This window comes from Triturus cristatus, chromosome 8, assembly GCF_964204655.1.
Source record: "Triturus cristatus chromosome 8, aTriCri1.1, whole genome shotgun sequence".
NCBI classification, from domain to species: Eukaryota; Metazoa; Chordata; class Amphibia; order Caudata; family Salamandridae; genus Triturus; species Triturus cristatus.
Window position 1 is genome coordinate 1,548,656,297 of NC_140591.1, and position 23,309 is coordinate 1,548,679,605.

Consider the following 23,309-nt stretch of genomic DNA (forward strand, 5'->3'; position numbering starts at 1 on the left):
GAGCTTTTGTAAGACTCCCCTTATTTGTTCTTGATGTTGGCTTGTGTCAGACGAATAGATCAAAATATTGTCAATGTATACTATCACACATTGATCGATATATTCACTGAGAACATCATTGATGAAGTGCTGAAAGGCAGCCGGGGCATTGCACAAGCCATATGGCATAACTTGGTATTCAAATAGTCCAAATCTTGTCCTGAAGGCTGTTTTCCACTCATCCCCCTCACGCATCCTCACGGGATGGTAGGCTCCTCTGAGATCTAATTTTGAATATATCCTTTCACCTGATCTAGTAGGACAGAAATAAGAAGGGGGTATCGGTTTTTCTTGGTGATCTTATTGATTGCACGATAGTCGATACAGGTCCTAAGATCTCCCTCCTTCTTAGGCACAAAGAAAAGGGGGGAAGATACCGGAGACTGGGATGGGCAGATAAACCCATTTGCCAGGTATTTGTCCAAGTATTCCTTCAAATAGTGATGTTCCTTTTCGGTTAGAGCATAGACTCGGCTGCAAGGTAAATTAGAACCTGGTTCCAGATATATTTTGCAATCGTACACCCGATGGGGTGGCAATTGCTCTGCCTCCATTTCATTAAAAACATCAGTAAAATCTTCATACTCAGAGGGTATCTCCTGTGAATCTATGACACACACAGATACTCCGGTCGTACACAAGGCTTGGGCAGGATTGCACTCTCTGGTCTTTTCCTTTGTCTCAAAACAATTCTTTCTACAGTACTGTGAATCCATCACTATAGTCCTAGAACTCCAATTCACCGTTGGGTTGTGTTCTGTGAGCCATGGAAGACCTAAAATGAGCTGAAATTGAGGTGCATAAATTAAGTTAAATTGAATGACTTCTTCGTGGCCATCACTGGAAATCAATTGCACCTGTTCTGTATGGCTTACTATGGGCCCAGAGGATAGGTTCGTTCCATCGACTGCTCGGACTGGTTCACTTTTGGGCTTCAGTATAGCTCGTAACCCCACTTTTGCAGCAAATTTTAAATCGCAAAAAATTCCAGTTGCTCCGGAATCTATCATCAGCGATACTTCTGTCAATGTTATCTGCCGAAACTTAAGTAGCATAGATAAGATTCAATGTGGGGCAGACGATTGTAAGGTGTTTGCCACTCGATGTTCTTCTGTTGTTGATTTTTTATTAGCATCCACCGGTCCAACTCCGGCTACAGGTGGTGCTGCGAGTTTTCCTTCGGTCTCAAAGAAGTTTTTGGTTTCTTGGGGCACCCTCTAACGAAATGTCCACTGGAACCACAATACATGCATAGATTCCCTGTCCTTCTTTTCTCTTTTTCTTCCTTCGTCAAGGGACCTCTTATAGTTCCTATCTGCATGGGTTCCGAACTCATCTGTCCTTCAGCAATTTTAGCTCCGTCTAATCGGGCCCGGTCAAACCTTGGAACTATTGGTCTAAACTCTCTTCTTTTTTCTCTCGTCCTTGACGGAAATCTATATCTAAGACCAGGCGTACTAGCTCCGAGATTTCCGTAGGTCGATTTGGTATCTGTGCCAGCACAACCTTGAGTTCATCTGTTAGTCCTCTATAAAATACCGCAACTCTTTTGCTCTCTGGCCAGTCAGTCTCGACGACTAGTTTGTTAAACTGTGCTAAATACGCCACTAAATCTCGGTTTTCTTGCCTTAAGTCGAGTAATTCATTATCAACCGCTTGGGAGATTCTTTGTCTGTCAAATATTCGGAGAATTTCTTGCTTGAAATTTTCATAATTTTACAATAGGGGATCGTCACGGGAAACCAAGGGCATGGACCAGGACGCAGCATCACCACTCAAGCACGATAAGACAAAGGCCACCTTTGACTGCGCATCTTGGAAAATGGAAGGGCGACACATGAAGTGTAAGGAACACTGAGTGATGAATATCTGTGCCTTTTGTGGATCCCCACTAAATCGCTCCGGAGGGGCCAACGGGATAACTGGGGACAAGGTATGGATTACTTGTGTGGTTACTCTATTTGGCTCTTCAGCAGACTGATTTAATGTGTCTCTTCCAGAACCCACTGGCTTTCTTAATCTTAAGGCTAATTCTGCTGTCTCCTTTCTTGAGTTTAACACTTCCTGTCTAAGGTTTTGGTTTTCCTCTGTTACAGCCACTAACTCTTTCTGAATGGTCTCTAAGACCGTTCCCAAGGTCTGTAAATTGATTCCTTCAGTCATTTCTGTCCGGGTTCAAGTATACCACTTGGGCACTTCACTCTGTCAAGGTTCAATACTTAACCGTCTAAGAGCTTGCACAGGAACAGAGACGCTGATTCCCAACTCCCGCTCAAAGATAAACCGGAGATCAATGAATTGTACCTTGACTCCAATATTACCTTCAAGGGGGAAGGGGGAGTGGATAAAATAACAAATCAAGAAGAGACTGGTCTTGAAAACTCTGGTTCACTCTTGCTCGTCTACTTCGTCTTCCATTCTGCAGACTTCTTCTAAGAGAACCTTCAACACATAACACATCAATATTAATGCCTACTCTACTCTAATTCTATTCTTTCTATATTTTCTATTGTCTTACCTACCCTAAGTTTTCAAGTGCTGCGTAAGTATTTCTATCTAATACAATTCCTTTTTCTTTCTTATTGCCGCCTCTCAGTGTCTTCACCTATAAAATAAGTTTTTTTTTGTCACTAACTACTGTCGAGTTAACCTTCTAACTTCATATATAGTGTTTACCTTCCGCTTCTTCACTTACTTTAGAGGTAGCTTCTGTCTTCTGTAAAACGTCACTCGAGTTTCTTCCAATTCTCTATATTCCTTAACTAGTGTTTTGGTATATGCCTTTACTTAGATTTATTAGCTTGAGAGTTCTGGTTATCTTCCTACTTAGGTACGAATTTACTACTCTCTGATATGCATTGGTCAATCTCTCTCCAACTGCTCTCTGGTAAGTATTATTCTTTCTCTTTCTTTCTCTTATGTTATTTTGATGTCTACTAAGTCTCCCTAGAAAATAACCTCGCACTTTGTTTCTCCCTTATAGGTTCTGTCTCATCTCCTGCACTGGTAAGTTGTACATATTACCATCTATTTACGCTCTTAAATTTTCATTGTTTTATTCACGACTTTCTATAATTAATTGAACTTAGCTTTGGTCTTCTGTTCTTCGATCCTTAGGTGGCGCTGAAGTATCTCTAACTTCGGACGAAGCTGCTGACTGGTTTCCGAAACTGGTACAGGTGAGTAATGACAAGAAAATTGTCTGCTTCAGATTTTACGATATTTCCTCTACTAAACTATAACCAGGTATTAAACTCTACTCTGTACTACTTCCGACGGGAAGCGAAATGAATACCGGACGAAAACCCGACGTGATGCTCTGGAACTCTAATTCTAGCTGCGCACTCGAAAATTACTTCAGTGAAGTGTGAGCTCTTCACGGAGCGCGTGTTTCACCTGGATTCTGGACACCTGTAGATAGAAAAACTAGATCGCCTTCACTTTTCTGCAGCGGCGGCCATCTTGGAATTTCGTTGCCGAATTAACTCGGTCGAAAGATTCTTTTTCAGCAGTCTTTTTGTTTTTGGACTACACGCCTTAGTTAGTGTTGCCCCCACAGTTGTTACTTCATACTCCAGAGGCCTGACACAATGCAAAGCCGGTGAGACCTGCTCTTCAAGCTACAGCGACCACCAGCAATGACTGGCCATGCAAGATGTGCACTTTGTGCAACAGCAACAACAGCCCACAATGCCCGACCGACTCTTCGTGCTACAGAGATGACCATCCACAAAGCTCTCTGTGCTTCTCCTGGCCTCCTCCACCGTGAATGAAACTCTTTGCAACAAACTCTGAAGGTAACTCTTCAGCGTGGCTAACCTGGTCCCTGTTGCTGACCTGCGCTCCATCGCAGTCGGCCTGAACTTTTGACTAGCTTGACCAGATGACTGCCAGTGTGCTTTTAGATGCTAGTATTACTTAAAGTTTCAATTTCTGTTCGTCTCGTCTCGTTCGTGCTACAGAGATGACCATCCGCAAGGCTCTCTGAGCTCCTCCCGGCCTCCTCCACCGTGAATGAAACTCTTTGCGACAAACTCGAAGGTAACTCTTCAGCGTGGCTAACCTGGTCCCTGTTGCTGACCCGCGCTCCATCGCAGTCGGCCTGAACTTTTGATTAGCTCGACCAGATGACTGCCAGTGTGCTTTTAGATGCTAGTATTACTTAAAGTTTCGATTTCTGTTCGTCTGGTCTCGTTGCTAATAAAACTCTATTTTTCTGAACTGGTTTGGGGGTTTTCTTGTGTTGTGTTTTCTCTAGTACTGTTTGTGTGCTACATAAATACACCATACACCGTGGTGCAAGGGTGCCTGGTTTGTGAAGGGGCACCTTCCAGCACAAAAACAATCCCTTGAGGCATTTTCCTCTTTCTACGTGTGCTGCAGAAAGAGAAAATAATGAGGAGAAATGAAGATATTTCTCCTTGTTACATATCCCCTGGGAAAGCATAGCATGTTGGCTCATTCTCAGGTCTATTAGTTATGGTAAATCCGGAAATGCATCAAAATCCATGTATTTTGAGTAGGAGCACCCATGCACCACCCATGGAATGGCTCCCTGGGGCAGAGTAATGCAGTACAGCAATTTGTGCTGCGTTGCATTACTCTGGATTTATCAAGCCACTCAGGGTCAAATAGGGTGACCTTGCATTGCTTGATAAATAGAATATTGATGGTTGTGTTGTTTTGCACCATGTTGTGTGGTGCAAAAGCGACACAACCCCTTGATAAATATGGCCCAAAGACTTTTTCCATTTCTACAGCAAAGTCTTTAAGCATAGCATTAGCACAATGCCATTGATGTAGAGCTGTAAATGGACCAAAGCCTTTTACCACTCCAGGCACTGTATTAAAGATATGGATTGGTAATAAAACCATCCAAGTCAACCTGAAATGAAGAAAAGCAACCCCTGACACCTGTTTTGCTATCATTGTAGCTATTGAGAGAGGTTTAGCTTTGTCGGGACACAAGTGAAGACCCAGTATAATCCACTCTGTACCATATAAGAAGCAGCCGCTTTCTGCTTCTATGTCAGATAAAATCAACTACAACACCCAGCCATAAGTAAAATGCAGTCCCTTTCTGATAGTTTTTTGTGAATTTGTGTTTGAGTTCTCATTATCTAATTTAGATAAATCTGATAAAAGCTGGATTTCAATATTGCAGAGTTTTCTATTTCAATCAGCCACATATTTAAGTGTGACACCTCTGGTAAGCCTTGAGAGAGTCCTATGCGATAATAATAAAGGCAGAGTCAGTACTGATCCTTAAAAAGTCTTTTAACAATATATGCATCATTCTTTTATATTCGTCATCTACAAGACATCTTTGAGCCAGAATGACACTGCTTTATAACAAGAGGATTATGATCTAATACCATCTTAGAGCATATTTCAATATCAATGTCAAAAAAAGCACAAAGCCATGTCAAAATTAAGTCAGTTCTAGAATACTGAGTGTGGACATGTGGGAGACTGCAACCATCAACCAGTCCATGTGCACTCATCAATGCTTTGATTGCATTGGAACTTTATGCATACTCAATTTTTCCCAATTCATTTCTTTTATTAAGATTTGGTTCTCTAATGAGGACCACAGTAAAATAAAACAAGAAATATTTTTTTGTCACAAATATCAATGTGAAAAATATTACAATGACATACTTACATCCTTTCCCGCTGTCAGATAAATTGAAATAAATATACATGTCATTTATTATTATTAATCAAATATCCATAAATGGACAGCTCATAAAAGAATACACATTTCATGTGAAAAATCATACCCCAAAGCAACAAATTGTTCCAAGGAAGGAAAATCATTGGCAGTATGATAAAGATTAGGATTTCTTAAGAGGACCATAACAAAATAAGGCAGGATATGTTAATTTTAGTCATGAGTAAATTGAGATGATAATATTTCACTTGCATATTTAAGTCCTTTACCGTCATCAAACAAATCAAAATAAATACACATGCATTTTATTATTATTACAATTTCAAAAACTGGGCAATTCATAAAGGAAACAATTTGTGCAAATAGTTCAAAACCAATAGCAGTCATATTAAGGTCTTCAAACAACCCCAAAATGTACATTCTTGCTAAAACTTTTATCCTGGGCCAGATAATAAATAGGCATACATGCAAAATTTCATTTTAAATGACACTTATTCCAAAGGGACAAACATTTGTATATACAGAAAATCCACTCCCCCCAGCAGCAAAAGTTATGTGCAAAAGTTTTCCAGAGAAGATAAAAGCACTGGCGGCCATGGTAAAAGTCTATCAATAAACCCAATGTTTAAATTCCTGAAAGTATAAGTTACCTTAGGCCAGAAATGAGAACCGGATTTTAGTTAAAATCTCCCATAGCTCCTGCATTGAGTGCCTCCATTCTAAACTATAATCAATATAAGTGATTTAAACCTTTACAGAGCAGACCTGTAATTTCATTCGTCCCATATGACAATATACAAAGAGGTTAAAATAGGTTAAAAAACGTGTTAAAAAATGTAAATATTTTGTGCATATCATTTTATTCTTTGGATTAAAAAGAAATTTGCGTGCTCCTGCTACAGTTTTAATATTGTTCTGTAAGAACATTGGCCATAGCAGCCGAAGACGATGAGATAACAAGGCTGGGCAAACAAACAAAACGTGATTAAAGTTCTTAATGCAATGTTACCCTGTTCTGGGGGGGCTAGACCAATTTGCGTTTAAATCATTTAGCGGAAGTAAATTCATACGAAATAAAATCAACAAACGGCGATTTTCCATTGTACTTCAAAAAATCAAACATTACCTTTCACAATGAAGCGCATAATATGTCCTCCATGTGCGCACGGTGCGCGAAGCGCATGGTGCGTACATGGCCCATCAAGCGTAACGTTGGCACGCGGTGCGCGTAGCGCACCGCGTGCCCACCCTGCGTGCACGGCACTAACTGCGGAAAGTGGGCGCGCACCGCGTGCTCACTGTGCGCGCACGGTGCGCGAAGCGCACCGTGCGCGCACGGAACGAACTGCGTTAAGTGGGCGCGCACGCCACGAATGGCGTAAAGTAACTTAGCATTTAAAAAACCGTACAAATTCACTGAAAAAACCATAGGTTTCACACACGTTATAGTTAGGAATTAGCATTTAAAAAACCTTGCAAATTCACTGAAAAAACCATAGGTTTCACACATGTTATAGTTAGCTGGACATTTTACTGATAAAAAACCAATGAAATTCCCCCGTTATAGTTAGTGCAGGCAACTATAACTCACGTGACCGCAATCCTCTGCTGATGCTAATACTGTATTTAGACACTTATTTGCCCATGTCTTCTTCCATTAAATTTTAGCTATACATATATTACAAATATTTTTTTTTCATAAAGACACATATGTCATCAGCAGAGGATTGCGGTCACGTGAGTTATAGTTGCCTGCACTAACTATAACGGGGGAATTTCATTGGTTTTTTATCAGTAAAATGTCCAGCTAACTATAACATGTGTGAAACCTATGGTTTTTTCAGTGAATATATATATATATATATACACACACATACACACACACACACACGCGCGCGCACATGTCGAGGTGGTTCTGGGCAAGGGGCGCACTCTACAAGAGCACACACACACACGCACGCACACACGCGCACACACACACACACACACACACACACACAGATCGAGGTGCTTCTGGGCAAGGGGCGCACTCTACAGGCAGATACAGAGCAGTGCTGTTGTGGGTCATGGGACAGAGCGGTGCTTGGGCACGAAGGGGACGAAGATGGGCACTTCTGCAGAATGAGAATGCCAAGAATTGCCTATATACAAAAGGGTGCATCTGCGCAAGTAGTGCTTTTCAATAGGGGGACCCAGGGCATTGGCCACGTACAAGAGAATTCACAGGGCTTTCTAGATACAAAAGGTTTCAGTTGTCTGTTCCTCTCCGATGGGACACAGAGCGCTCCTCTGCACAAGGAATAGTTACTGTACAAAGGGGTGTACACGATTACAAAAGTGTTACACAGGCATTAAATAAGCAGAACCAGAGGGGCACATGCAGGTACGTCACATCTAACATGGGCTTCAATTGGAATTCCATAGACATATTATCAAGCCCATTATCGCGGTTTTGGCAGCAGTTTTCTGCTGCTACAGTGGCGATAATTTTATTGCCTGGCGTGATAATATGCCCCCTAATACTTATAAGGTCCCAAAGGCGAGACCGATTGCATTGTAAACGCTTGTTCTGCATACAGTGCACTGCCATGTTTTCTAATGGATTACCTTGTTAGTAGATCTGCCAAACTCATCCTCTGAACAGGAAACTTATGCTGAGCTGGGCTGTTCTAGCAGCAGCTCTTATAATGAGTTATTCCCAGCAAAGTTCAAATGCCTGGTTATATCTTACCCAAATAAAATGTACACAGCAGTGAAACTTTTTTTTTTTCCTCCACAAATCCCACTCCATAACTCTTCCGGCACATTCATGAGTATTTCTAATGGTTGCTAGACAAGCACTTCTAAATTATCCACAGAACAACTCCCTACCGAGGATACATGGGACCCTTTAAAATATGTTCATAAATAACACTACACTTCAAATGCTAAGCTGTTGAACTAGAAATGTGGATAATTAATTGCACTACACGTCAAATAAAATCGGTTGGAATGCTATTTTATTTTTTAGGTACTTTCTGGGCTCTGGAGAACACCCTAGGACTTGTCTGCTTCCGCTTAGGGACTTTTTTCTGTTCAACTGCCTCTACTCAACTGTCTTGAAAGAAAACAACCAGCAGAGGTCAGTAAAATACCAGAATTGCTTTCGGCTGAGACACTTTCTTTTTTTTATTTTTCTGGCAACTGCCTCTATTTAACTTTCTTGATAGAGAACGACCAGCAGAGGTCAGCAAAATACCAGAATCACTTTAGCATTCTCTAGATTTCAGTCCATAGAAATTGTCTTCCATGAGCACCCGCAGACAATAATATTTTTTTCAAATCTTGTATTTTCAGTGCTATGCCCACCGAAGGCCCTGGTTTTATATTAAAAACAGGGCTTTGGACTATGCCATTGTCCACTGAAAGGCAATATTTCTCTCCATGTGTTTCCATGCCTGGCGTGTCACGCAGTTTGGTGCTTACTTTCCCTCCATGTTAAAGAACAGTAGATGTTTCAGCACCCAGACTTATGTGCTGCATAGCTAAATATATATAAGGTCCCAAAGGCAAGACCGATTGCATTGCAAATGCTTGTTCTGCTTTATTCTCAGTCCATGGCTGATTTTTGAACTAAGACCAGCATCCTGGTTTTGAAATGACTGTGAACTCAAATGTCTTTAAACCAACAGATTTTCCTTTTGTATGCCACATTATCTATCGGAAGTTGCACTTAAAAATAATCAATTGATCTCCTCACAGACACAATAAGTATTATTTTGATCAAATCTACCACTGCTGTGAAATCCAGAGTGAATTGTCATGAAACCCATTTTTTTCTACTTTAAATTAAAAAGACGAAAAAAATCCAACTACATGATTGATGAAGGCCACGAAAGCATGTATTGCTGGCATATAAAGATCTTTAGATGTAAATGATAACAATATATTGAGATAAAAGTTACTGCTGGGAAAGCTAAGAGATGTTTCTGGGCTGGTTTTATTGAAAAAGCAAAAACAAAAAACATAAAAAGTGAAGGTTTATATTTTTACTTGTATCATCTGCTAGATTAGCTGCCCAGTGTTACTCCAGAGTTCCTCGCCCCTTACCTCTCTGTGTTGGGCTGACTCCCTTTTTATGTGGATAGGTTCAACAAAATAAACACAATGTCCAATGTATATATCAAGAAAGAACAAACTCAAAGCAAAAGCATGCACGCAATCACGGAAACAATAGAAGGACAGAATAACTCTAAGCAAAGCCAAGACCAAAATGAACACCAATCATTTCATCATTATACTCACAAAAAAAGAACAAAGAGACAAAGAAGATAGACTGCAGAGAAATGAACATGAACAAATCATGGCTTTTAGCAAGATATGCTCATGTACAAATCTCATTTCGTTATATATGCTTATTCGTAGAGGTCTTCAAAGTCAAGCTGAATAATGGCAAGCATGAGCAGAGAGCTTGGTGATGATAACATGCAGGAATCCACTCCCCCATGGCTTCCCAGCTTGATTCAATTACAAATGCCGTTGTCCATTCTGATATTTTCTGGACATGTTAGATTTTCTTAATAGCTGTTAGGAGCAAAATGAATGCAACAATCATGACCATAACCTCCCCTTGGGATTCACTCCCATTGAGCAAGCACGAATAGGACAAACAGCCTTTGAGACAGAGGCCTACATTCATGTTGGTTATACAGGGGTGACCCATTACACTTCCCACAAGCCAAGCACAGGGATTCATTATGATGCTCAGTAAGAACCATCTTCGAACCTCCAGGCTGAGTGGATTTTCTGTTAGTTGGAAAGACATAGAGAGAAGGAGCGAGGAGAGGGCTGCAGAGATCTATAAAGCTAAACACTGTGGAATCCAGTAACTGGAAGAGAAGGAACACCATGAAAGGGAAGGAGACAGCATGAAGTTATCAAGACCACTAACAGGATTTACTTGAAATGAAAAACTAGATAGTGCACTCAAGAAGAGCTGCTAATGATTGCTTCAGTATAATGTGCCTTTTTGATGTTTTAGTAAAACATTGATAAAGTTGTGTTATCTGTTGTTTCCATCATCACCTGGGAATGGGACTGAGGCTTTCCTGAAATGCATGGATTACAAAAATAATGTGTGTTTTATAATAAAAGATGAGTGAAAAAGATGACATGAACATTAGATCTTAAGATATGAATGTTTGAATAGTAATGCTTTTTCCAGAGCTAGTTTCCTATCCGAATGAAACAGGAGTTTTTATTATGTGATTGCTATGAAAAAGGTGCAAGAGCAACAGTAAGTATTTTGGTGAGAAAATAGTGTGCAGCAACAAGCTGAATGGGTGTTTGTGTCCATTTCGACCTTACACAGAGAGATTAAAATCATTCTCTCTAGTCTCTACCTGGATGATGCCTTTGTTTCTGGATTTACAGCTAAGCGAGATTATTGTGTAACACCATGTTCCATTTCTAGTGAAGCTTCAATGCCAGGATGCAGAGTTAGGACACTGTGCATGTATCCGTCTCCACTCATTGATAAAAAAAGTTCTGCAAACAAATTTCAAAGTCTTTTTCTTCTTTTAGCTATCACTGACGATTTAAAGGAGCATTTTGCTACAGAATGGGATGTGCTTAATCCCCCTTTAGGGGTGAACGTTGCTACTCCTCAGCAAAGAGAAAAATATTAAGAAAGAACAGGCTCGCTTGGAGATACACTTCTAAACATTAAAGAACCTTTTATGAGCAGCCACCAAAAGATTTTAATCTCTGTGAGCAGGAAAAATCATGCTTCACATAGAACATCATGATCACTGAATGTGCAGAGCACAGTTTCTTCTTAAACAAGCGTATTGGGAATCTGATGATGTGGTAGACAAGGTGCTGACCAACAGGATTAAAATATTGCGAAAACTACAACTATGGCGTAGTTCTACAAGGTTTATTTTCCCTCCCATGGGTGACACGGGTGGACTTCGTTCAAGGCACCAACAAAGAAATAGGTCATTGTGGCCCTGCAGAACACTAACCAATGTGTTACTGAAATAGAGTTAAGGCTTTTGGGTTACTAACAATCCCCATAAAGGGATCAGGGACACAGTGGTAACAGTAAATAAACCTATTTTGTTGTCCACGATATCACACACACTGCACTAAGAAGAATGAACACTTTTCAGTAAAAGTATTTATTACTACAGGAAAAGTCTGTCAGGATATTAGGAAAACAGCAAGAAGGCACATTATAAATAACGAGAATAAAATTAATATTTCTAACATGGTTAAAATGTCATCTAGAACCTAATACCCTGTAAACTACTTCTATGCGCTACACTAAGAGAGCATGGAAAGCAGAGCAACTTGCAGTCTAGAGTTTCTTGGGGAGAAGAGGTACGCTGCATACCTTGTTGACAGCAAAGGCTGTCTTTATCAGCAGATGTGTGAAGACAGTGTTCCCTTCAAAGGACACACACATGATGTGGTAATGGTCTACCTCCGGGACTTGGCTTTATCGGCTTCAGGTGAGATGTAGCATATGTGAGGAGCACTGGTAGTAGACGAGACAATCTCTAGGAGAATCTCTTGCGATAATGTGTCACCATCCACATTGTTCATCAGGCGCAGAACTCTCAAGAGGCCTAACTTCTGGCAGCTCTGATTATATAAACACAGAGTATCAGAATGGCCAGATGGGGGGATGGGAAATTAGGGAGGATACTGCGGCGAGGGAGACCTGGAATAGAGAATTCACAATGTTGAGGCTTCTAACACATAGTCAACTTAGAGTAAAATTATATCAACCTTAAGTTTACTGATTTGACCCAAAAATAACTATTCTTCTAGTTCCCAAATGTCCAAAAATTCCACAGGAATTGTTCTAACTCAAACCAGTTTTCAACTATAACCTCTCTAATCAATAGCAAATGTTCTGATTTGACACCAAGTTATGTATATTTATGCTGGAGAAGGAATTAGTCATACGATCTACACCCGAGTTCATAATCGAGGCTTCCGCTTTGAAAATGTCAACACAGAATCTGCTGATCTTTACTTGATTCTGCTAGGATCAGGAACTGAAATCTCTTACCTGCTTCATAGAAATGCGGCGAAATGCTGGTATACCAACTGGAACAAATGGCTGGAAATCTCCGGAATAATCTGTGTTCGGAAAGAGGGCGTGGCCGGTTTTATTGGTTTGTGCCAGCCGACGTCTTTTGCCGCGTAAAGGGCTGAACCTACATAAGGACAGGTTTAGGTACAAAGGCAAGTGCAAATCATGCAGTTCAATGTGCTTTAATTCGAGGTTCCTGACATTTTAAACCTACACTGTCATATTGCAATAAACATCCTATTGAGAGCACCAAGATTCCATGCTCCATTATGGATGGTTCTTTGGTACAGCGAGTTCGTTGTTATAGGAGCATTAAAACAACAAGTGTCCTTGCCCTCACTGCAACCTAGTGTGGAGCTTTGCTATGTGCAGAAGTTGCTATTGATATTGCGTAGCAACATGAATGTTTTCACTTTCAGATATGGGTGTGTTACAGATTTGATATAAAATGCCCAATGCTTTGTGTCCCCACCACTTGCTCTAGCATGCTCTTTCTTTGCTCTAGCATGCTCTCTATAGTTGACATCGAAGATCATAGATCATGACATAATGTGAGCGAAGGACAAGTGGCAGTCCTTCTATACAAATTCTTATTAGAAGTTGGAATTTCTGACATAAGTTTAGGAATGTCTAACATAGATTATGTGCATCAAGGAGCGTGTCCCAGATTTTCCCTTATGAACATATGAGGTAAAAGGACATAAATTCTGACTACACGATTTCTGCTATATGTTTGTATTTATTCTTATTTAACCTTGTCAAATGGCAGACATGACTATGATTCTGCATGAATTAGGAAAGATGGCCACTTGTATTGCCTAAGATAAGATTGAGAAGATGGCGACCTCCATTATCTAGGTTTGGAATCAGGGCCTACCTCAAATGGAGTCGGACCTTAGGGGCTTTACGCCATCCCCTACTTGTACGATGAAATGTGATGTCATAGGGGCATAGCTAACCAATAGAGATTCAGCTAATGTGTGCAGAAATCGTTGCTCTCGAGGTACCAAGAGCTAAAATACCTAAAATAAGATATATTTATTTACTTATAAGCGCAACATTCATCCAGATGGAAATCACAGCACTAGGAGAGCGAAGATCTAAGTAGGAGTGAGGTGACGTAGGAGGTCTCTGTGTCACCAGTTAAACCCTGGAGAACAAATGGGTTTTCAGCTCCTTTCTAAATGCCAGGCAATCATCGGTAAGCCAAAGTTCTAGTTATGATTTGTTCCAATAAGTTGCTGCCAGATGGGAGAAAGAGTGACCCCCTGCCCTGGCTTTCTTGATGCGTTTGGTTTTTGCCCATGCCTGATTGAGCGACCTCAGATTCCGTGTGGGGGCATAGAATTCCATTTTGTCTTGTAGAATTCTGGGGCCAAGATGGTGTAGAACTTTGTGTGCATGGCCCAGCAGCTTAAATCTAGCCCTTTGATGCACAGCCAGCCAGTGGAGCTCCCTCATGCATTCTGATGCCGAGCTATACTTACTCTTGTTGCACACTAACTTGGTAGCTGCATTCTGGATTACCTGCAGATGGGCGAAGAGGTAGTCTGCCATGCCCACAAAGAGTGCATTCCCGTAATCCAATTTACTTATAAGCAGGGCCTGAATGATGGTTTTCCTACAATGCAGGGGGATCCATAGGAAAAGTTTTTTGTATGTGTTTTTAATGTGACAAAGATTTTCGCGCACAGTGAACGGACGTGGTCCTGAAATGAAACATAATATGTAACATACCTATAGCATAAAACAAAACGCTATCAATACATTATATATGAAAATAAATAAATATGGCATATGTAAAACATATAGATGAGCATGAATACTTTTAAGTCTTGCATTGTTTGAGATGATGAATAATTATCCAAAGCTATCTGGAGGGTTTTATGCGTGTTAGTGATCAAACATAGCAGTGACGATATTAAATATACTAGATTAAAAATATACGGTATAAAAAGCGAAAAACTAAATAAAAAATTAAAAAGAGTCTATACAAAAAACATTTTCTTCAATTCATAGCTCATACAGTCTTTTGTGGTATTTGTGGTAAATATGGGTTGTTGATCATTAGGTGCACACGTAGCATACATGTGAACTTTACGAAAACCGTGTAGAGTATGTTCATAGTTACAAATTTGGGTATGCGATGGCCCAACAATTGGTTGCTTGTCGGAGGCACTCAATAGTAATTGCAGCTCCTCTCCAGGGGGCTCGAATTATAAAAGTGAGTTGAGCCACTCATCAAGAGCTGCGTCGAAAAGTGCCACTGGTGACATTGCTCTGTCATAGGTAGAATCTTGTAGAAGGTACAGGTGCATTGCTTGACATTGTATCTAGAGCTCATGTAGAGGTTGAATGACTGTTTCCATATTGAGATAAGCCACTGGGGACTGTTCCAGTTGTAAGTCCAAGATGTTTTAAGTCAGACTGTTTATGCACCAGAATCCCAGTTTTACTTATGTTGCATCCAGTGCTAGCTGAGTTCAGATAGCCAAGAATGGCAGCTGTAGCATGCTAAAGTTTCTCTGCAGCTTTGTTCAGCTCGATATGTGTACTTCATGTTGCTGATTTCCTTGCCAGAATAGAAGAAAGATGATGATGCCACAGCTGACTAGCAGTATGATGATTGGAAATCCTCCGAAAAGGCTGGAGAACAGAGAATGAAAAAATTATGGAATCTGTCCCAATACTACTTTAAACCCAGTCACAAGAGCAGATCCAATGTTATTAAAAAGATGCACAACACCAGTTGTCAAAGAAGAGTTAAATATTGTTTGTATGATATCGGCAGAGTGTTTTGGGTATTGTGTGTGTAGCAGCCTCTGAATCTCTGAAGCAGTTCTGCCTGTCTGCAGATTGTAAGTTTCAACCGCTCAAGTCAACGGGACTTATTTTTGCAATAAAAGGCAATAGCTTGTTTAGATAATCAAAACACATAGATTTCATATTTATACTAGTCCAAGGAATGTTCCAAATTATATTTTGAGGTGGCGGGTACAAGTTCCTTCCACAACACTGTATTTTTTCTGAAATTGTTATCAGGTATGGCTGGCTGGGTTCTGACCCACATCAAGTAACATATGTTAGAAATAAATGAGAACCATTATTCAAGACTTCATGATGTGTGGGAATGGATGCAATAGGGAAAATGGATAAAATACAACTTATCCCTGGCATCAAAGAGCAACACATTCCATGTAATGAAATGGGATCATACAGATGGGAGTGTCTGAGGAGATTTCTGCATTTTGCTGTACTAATATACACAAAGTAATCTTAATTTTCATTTGAACAGATGTGGGAAAAAGGAAATTTCCATGAATGGAACAATTGTGAATTTGCATAGATTCATACCAGCTAATGGATTATATTTTGACAGTCATTAAAATGAAATGTTAAAATGGGCAAGGAAATAATACCGTGTATAAGCCAGGTAATAGATGGAATGTCATTAACCGTAATTGATTCGTCTTCAACTTGTTCCGTATTTAATAGTGTGTATGTACATTCTTTCTTGCCTATTGCTTTTGAGTGAGTGTCAAATTATATGGTTCAAACATGGTTGTTTCATTGAGAAGTTGCAAAGGCACGAAACCTGATCTGAGTGTTTGTAGTGCCCAGTTTATTTATAAAATTGCTCTTAAATAAGCCTGCCTGTGTTGTTGTTCTGCTTGGGTTTTCGGATCAGATAGAACCCGCTCATCAGAGCCTCTCTAACCCAGCCAGAACGTTACCCTCTCCCTAGGGCCTATTCACAACAAGTAACCACCGATATATATACCACCTAAGGACAGGGAATTCCTACTATATATATATATATATATATATATATATATATATCTAGACCTCTTATAATACAAGTGGCGGCCTCGCGATCCCAGACGGACCCAGGACTTCCTACCCAGACGGCAGCCTCAGCCTCGCGGTCCCAGACGGACCCAGGACTTCCTACCCAGACGGCAGCCTCAGCCTCGCGGTCCCAGACGGACCCAGGACTTCCTACCCAGACGGCAGCCTCAGCCTCGCGGTCCCAGACGGACCCAGGACTTCCTACCCAGACGGCAGCCTCAGCCACGCGGTCCCAGACGGACCCAGGACTTCATACCCAGACGGCAGCCTCAGCCTCGCGGTCCCAGACGGACCCAGGACTTCCTACCCAGACGGCAGCCTCAGCCTCGCGGTCCCAGACGGACCCAGGACTTCCTACCCAGACGGCAGCCTTAGCCTCGCGGTCCCAGACGGACCCAGGACTTCCTACCCAGACGGCAGCCTCAGTACAAGTTCATCCTATGATTACCATAACATACAACAAGGGAATCAGTTTTACTATTTATCAGATCACACAAGAACTGCCAGTTTGAGCACAACCTGTTCTCTGGTTCGAGGGGCTCCTCTCTCCCTTATTCAGTTACCACTTACCTGATCAGGGTTAACATCCGTTCATGTCAAGTCACAGCTGACTAGAAGAATAGGCTACCCTCTTATACAAGAACACGCAGCACATGTTGATTCACTACAAACTGGATACTTTATTATTCATTATATACGCAATCACATAACATTACTGTGTAACACATAACCTGCAAAGAAAAAAGTGAAAGATTAGGTTGTACACTCTAATAAGAAAGGGGTTGACATCACCTTAGTCGTGTGTAGCCTGCACTCAATGGTCATCTAGGTTCCCTTCTCGTCTGTGCCTCGGCTCGCCTGGAGGTCACACCTCCGTAGTCACGGATCTGTTCCCTTCTCCCTTCTCCGAGTCACTGGGACCTCTTCCTCATCGGCTACTCTCTCCTCTCTGGCAATTCTGCTAGAAGAGTATCTGTCTCTCGGTTTTTCTCCGCCTTCAAGTTTGTCATCTGTCTTCCCTGGAATAAGTAGTAGCTTTACTGCTAACGGCTAGATGCCGCCTACGGACTGAAGTAAGTGCCACGTAACTGCCTCAGACTTTCACTAATATAGAGGTGCATTTCCTCATGGAAAATTCCGGCCCGTAACCTGCCGCCCACCAAATTCTTGTACCTCCCCGTACCAAGGACACTTTCCCAGCCGGCCGGCCTGATGTAGTGTCTTCGGCATGAAGAAAAATACAATCCTTCGATAAGGGCCGGTCTGAACCGGTTCTCTCCAAGCGAATAACACCTCATAACTAAAACATCCCCTTTAACCTAGAAGCATCTCAAGCTGCCGGAGCAGAAAGAAAGATGGAGTCTCTCCCGTTTGAGGCCTACCAGGCCTGAATTCAGCACGGCTCCATGAAATACCCTCACTACAGGGCAGGTTATCCCTAATACTAACGAATCTATCCCCTAGGATATGTGTGCAAGCCCTAATCTATGGGGAAGAACACAGGATCATGTCGAAGTGCCTAGTAAATAGACTTCATTCACTACTCTAACCCTTAGGCTTGAATGGTAAGAGACTGAAGTCGGGAAAATCGAGCAGTACATTTCACCCTTGACTTCAGTCTATTATACATTCATTAAACAGAACTAACATCTGTGGAAGAATAATATGAAACAAAGCTAACTGATCTATGTCTAGTACCAAATGTGCAGAATTGAAGTAGTGAAGGAATACACTGAATAAAGCAACAGATAGAAATCAAAACAGCGATGGTAATCAGAATACCTCCTAATATTTGACGTAACAGATACAAATCGGGTAACCAATTAAAGAGCCAGTCAAACCAGCCCTGGTCAATGTGTTTTCTAACTTCCTCCGTCAAGTCATGTAGCTTGTCAATGTGAGCGAGAATGGATTGTGTATGATCAGACAAGTTAAAACAACAAAGACCCTCAAAATCAGAACAATCGTGTCCATGTTTAAGCAAAAGATAATCAATGGCCGCTCGATTTTGCAAGATGGCTCTCCGTTCACCCTGGGCGTCTAACAGCATGTCAGACAGGACTGTAGAAGTATGATTAATGGATTTTACCATCCAGCAGGCCATTTTCTCAATAGATTTAGCATTATAAACCGCCAAAGCAGGAACACCAATAATTGAAATAGCCAGGCTAAGGTATTCAGACTTGGAATATAAATGCAAAGATGAGTCACAATCCTCCTGTAACATCACTGTATCTCGAATCACACGAGAATTGGCATTCGGATGTGACGAGAACATCAGTAAACTGAGTCTCGTAATGGCACAAGGGCCACCAGAAATATTTGCGGGGACATATGGCCAGGAAGTATTACCACATGAGAAAAGCCATCCGGCAGGTAGTAACATCGTGCGATAATGACTAGGGGTAACTACCAAACTCTTGCAAGTCATATTGTTCTGGACCGAAGCACATGTTTTCGGTGTCCTTTGAAAGCACAAAGTTCGCTCATGAAGGGTAAAGGAAGTAGCACCTTTCAATTTTAGACGCAGACATTCAGAAATTGCACTAGGATTACACGTAAGGAAAAAACACATATCTCCTTGTGTGATATTATAGGTAACTATTTGGGACTGGACGGGGGGTATCTGGTCTGGTAGTTCAGTACATAAGGGGCAATACGCATGGGTGGCAAAATCGCCCAGAAGAACATTGGGGCGAGCCTTTGAAATGTTGAAAATATTAGTCAAAGTTTCCAGCGAAGCAGGGACAGCAACCAGACAGGTCGCTAAGATGTTGTGTACAGATCTCATCGGCGTCAAACAAAAGTGAGGGGCATCGGTCACCCTCTTCGCCAGTAAGGTCCAAAAGTTCGATGACGAATCCCACGCAGCGAGGGAACGCGACACTCGGGTGCGTAGCTCATCCCGGGTTGACGGGATTCCTCCTCTCTCGTCGAACCAACCCGAAAATAGTCCGACGACGACACATCCTGCAGCAACAGTCCAAAGAATGATCTGAAAGAGAATCAAATACAGGCATTATTCATTCTCGTAAGTAACATTTGTCAGCCGGGACCGCGTCCCAGCTATCTTTCCCTGGTCTCATAACTAAAATGGTGTTGTCATGACCGGTGGCGATGACCTCTGCTTGTTCAGGGGGATTCTTAGGCGACTGCACCCAAACCCTGGCCCCAGGGTTATCTGTGGAGCCAAAACCTTTCTGGCCTCGTACAGTTAGCAAAGTTGGGGCAGTGCCTTTTACCATCCCACCACTGAAGACAGGCATTATGAGTAATTGAGCCACTCGGTCAGTTCGATGGATCAGCAAGTCAGCCTCACTGCTATTCAGCAGGAGCACCTTAATCTCTCCCTGATAATCACTGTCAATGACCCCTCCAAGCACCTGAATGCCTTTTACAGCCAGCCCCGATCTAGGGGCGATTAATCCAAAATTCCCGGGTGGTATATGAACACCAACACCGGTCGCGATGATGACCCGATCTTTACCTTTTATAACGGTGTCATCCATGGCATGCAAGTCTAAACCTGCCGACCCTGGGGTCGCTCTACATGGAGCCAAAGCTCCGGGAGTAATTTCCCAGTACATCACAGTCTCTCTGATTTCATTTGGCTGAGCATTAACATTCGGAGGAAACAAACGCATAAGTGGAGATTCAGCATTTAGAAAAGGACGATTATTCAAAATTAATAGCGCTTGGGGCAAAAAGTCTCGCCAATTCTTATATTTGTCATCTGTCAATTTACGCAGCTGCTCCTTCAGCAGACCATTCAATCTCTCCACAAGACCCGAGGCCTGCGGATAGTATGGGATATGAAATACCCAGTCAATATTGTTTTCCACACAGAATTCCTGTACCAATCTTCCACGAAAATGGGATGCATTATCAGATTGAATTTGGAATGGCACACCATAATACATCATAATCAATTCCAATGTTTTAATGGTATTCAATTGGGTAGCTTGCTTACAGGGAAGGGCTACCAACAGGCCACTGTATGTATCAACAATAGTGCAAACATATTGACAATTCCTACTCATGGGAAGTGGACCGATGTAATCAATCTGCCAAATTTGAGCGGGCAGTTTCCCGCGATGTAAATGACCTTTAACAATTTGGGGCACTTTGCGCTGTCTGATATGCTGACAAATGGGACAATGTAAAATAACATTCTTGATCAAATCTAGGGGAATATAAATTCCTCGATCAGCAGCCCACCTGCTAGTGGCTTTCTCTCCAAAATGTCCTGCCTTCTGGTGGGCCCATTTCGCCAATCCCGCAATATCAGAATCTTGCCTGTCCACCACTGCCTCAGCAATTTTAGATTTCTCATCTGCAATGTTATGAAAAAATTTGTCAAGAGAATCTATCGGGGTGTGAGCATCCACATGGAAGATTGTAACAGTACTCTGTGGGAGCATCTCCCAAATCTCCTGCCATAATTCTTTTCCCCACAATTGTTTTGAATGCACTTCCCAATTATGGGAATGCCAAGTCGGTAACCAAACTGCCAGTCCATTGGCAGTAGACCAAGAATCGGTGAAAATATGACATGTGCCAGGTAACTCTTGTTTCAGAACTTGATAAACAGCATAAAGTTCAGCAAATTGACTGCTCTTACCTTCACCAGTTGTGCTCAGCAGTTTTTGTGTGATCGGATTATAGGACACCGGTTTCCAGTGCCGTTTCGTCCCTATGAACCTTGCTGAACCATCCGTAAACCAGACATGGTTTCTGTCCTCTGCGGACAAATCATCAAAAGGTCTACCCCACTTGACAGGAGACTCCTGTACTAAAGGTATGGAACATTCACTCTCAGTCTCAGTCGATGGCGCTCGCGCCACCTGCTCATGTAAAGATGCAACTCCTTTCTGTCCCACACGTGCCCTGTCTTGTATATACCATTTCCATTTAATCACACTCGCCTCTTGAGCATGTCCAATTCGGTGAGTTTTCGGCGAACTCATAACCCACTGCATGATAGGAATTTCAGGTCGCAAAACTATATCATGTCCCAAAGTCAGTTGCTCGGTATCCACCAGAGCCCAATAACATGCAAGTAACTGTTTCTCAAAAGGTGTATAACGCTCACCAGCATCAGGTAACTTTTTGGTCCAGAAACCCAACGGCACTCTACTCCTGCCTTGCTTCTGCCACAAACTCCAATTCGCATAAAGGCCCTGTACAGACACATTCAAATCCACCTCACCATCACGTACGGGCCATAAATCCAAAGCATGTTGAATTGCCTCTTTTGCTAGGTTGAACGCATCTTGCTGTGGTTTATCCCATTCAAATGCATTCTTTTTACGAGTGACACGGTACAAGGGGGCCAATATTTGACTCAAATGAGGAATATGCTGACGCCAAAAACCAAATAAACCAATGAAGCTTTGGGCTTCTTTCCTATTCCTCGGAACTGCAAAATCAAGAATTTTCTGTTTAACCTGAGGGATCACTTCACGGTGCCCTTCATGCCAATTAATACCCAAAAATTTTACAGCCTGGGGCGGGCCTTGTAATTTATCCGGATTGATTTCCCAACCTTTCTCACGCAGGCACTCAATGACTCTGTCCAATTGGGTCTGAACTTCCTCTTGTGTTTCGCCTTGGATCAAAACATCATCAATATAATGACACATCTGAATTTGTGGATGAACCGGTACCTCAGCCAAATGCTCTGCCACCAGCCGGTGACATATCGTAGGACTATGCACATAGCCCTGAGGAAGACTTCTAAACGTCATCTGACGCCCATTCCACGTAAAACTGAACTGTTCCTGACACTCAGGGGCAATCGGAATCGAAAAGAAAGCATTAGCAATATCAATGGACGCATACCATGTACCTGGATGTTTTTGGATTCTTTCAATTAGAGTAATGACATCCGGTACTGCAACGGTCAAAGAGGGTGTGTGTTTGTTCAATTCTCGATAATCAACAGTCATACGCCAAGAATTATCACTCTTACGTACAGGCCAAACAGGATTATTCCAAGCAGAAGTAACTGGGGCTATAACACCTGCATCCACCAACTCCTGAATAGTGGTACTAATCTCCTCATGACCACCTGGAATACGATACTGCTTCTGACAAACCACTTTTGTCGCCTGAGGAACTTTTATGGGGGGCATTCGTAAACGACCAACCCGTATAGGCCTGGACGATATATAATGCGTAGTTCCAAATTGGTAACATCCATCATCTAAATGCAAAGTCATTCCTTTCAAAATATCAATTCCAATTATGAATTCCAAGAGTGGCACCACTAGTACAGAGTATTCTTTTCTAGGGATTCTACCTATTCTCATTTCAAGTAAAGTTTGAACGGCAGGAGTTTCCTTTCCACCTAATCCGGTAATTGTAAAAGGCTGACCTGTAAACTTCTTTGATTTTCCATGAATAAGAGTGGCCTCCGCTCCTGTATCTACCAATGCTCGGGCCCTTTGGATATTACGATGTCTCCAATAAATTTCAATATCTACATAGGGTCTATTATCTCTGTGAGCCCATCTGTGTACTGGAGCTTGACCTATTTCCTAGTCATGCTTACTGCATTCTGTGTACCAGGATAAATCAGGATAAAGACTCTCACGTTTCTTAGGTATCGGTACCTCCTGTTCATATCCATTCCCAGTACGAAATGGATTCGTGTCTTCTGCA

At 41.8% G+C, this 23,309-nt stretch overlaps 1 protein-coding gene across 1 annotated transcript in view; it reads right to left on the reverse strand.

The window, feature by feature from the left end:
* Positions 1–263: 263 nt before the first annotated feature.
* Positions 264–23,309, reverse strand: part of LOC146806110 (extracellular calcium-sensing receptor-like) — a 268,196-nt gene continuing 245,150 nt past the window's right edge. Inside the window, exon 5 of the mRNA XM_085623861.1 lies at positions 264–824. Within this exon, the coding sequence (XP_085479987.1) occupies positions 264–824 (561 nt within the window). The remainder of the gene's footprint in view (positions 825–23,309) is intronic.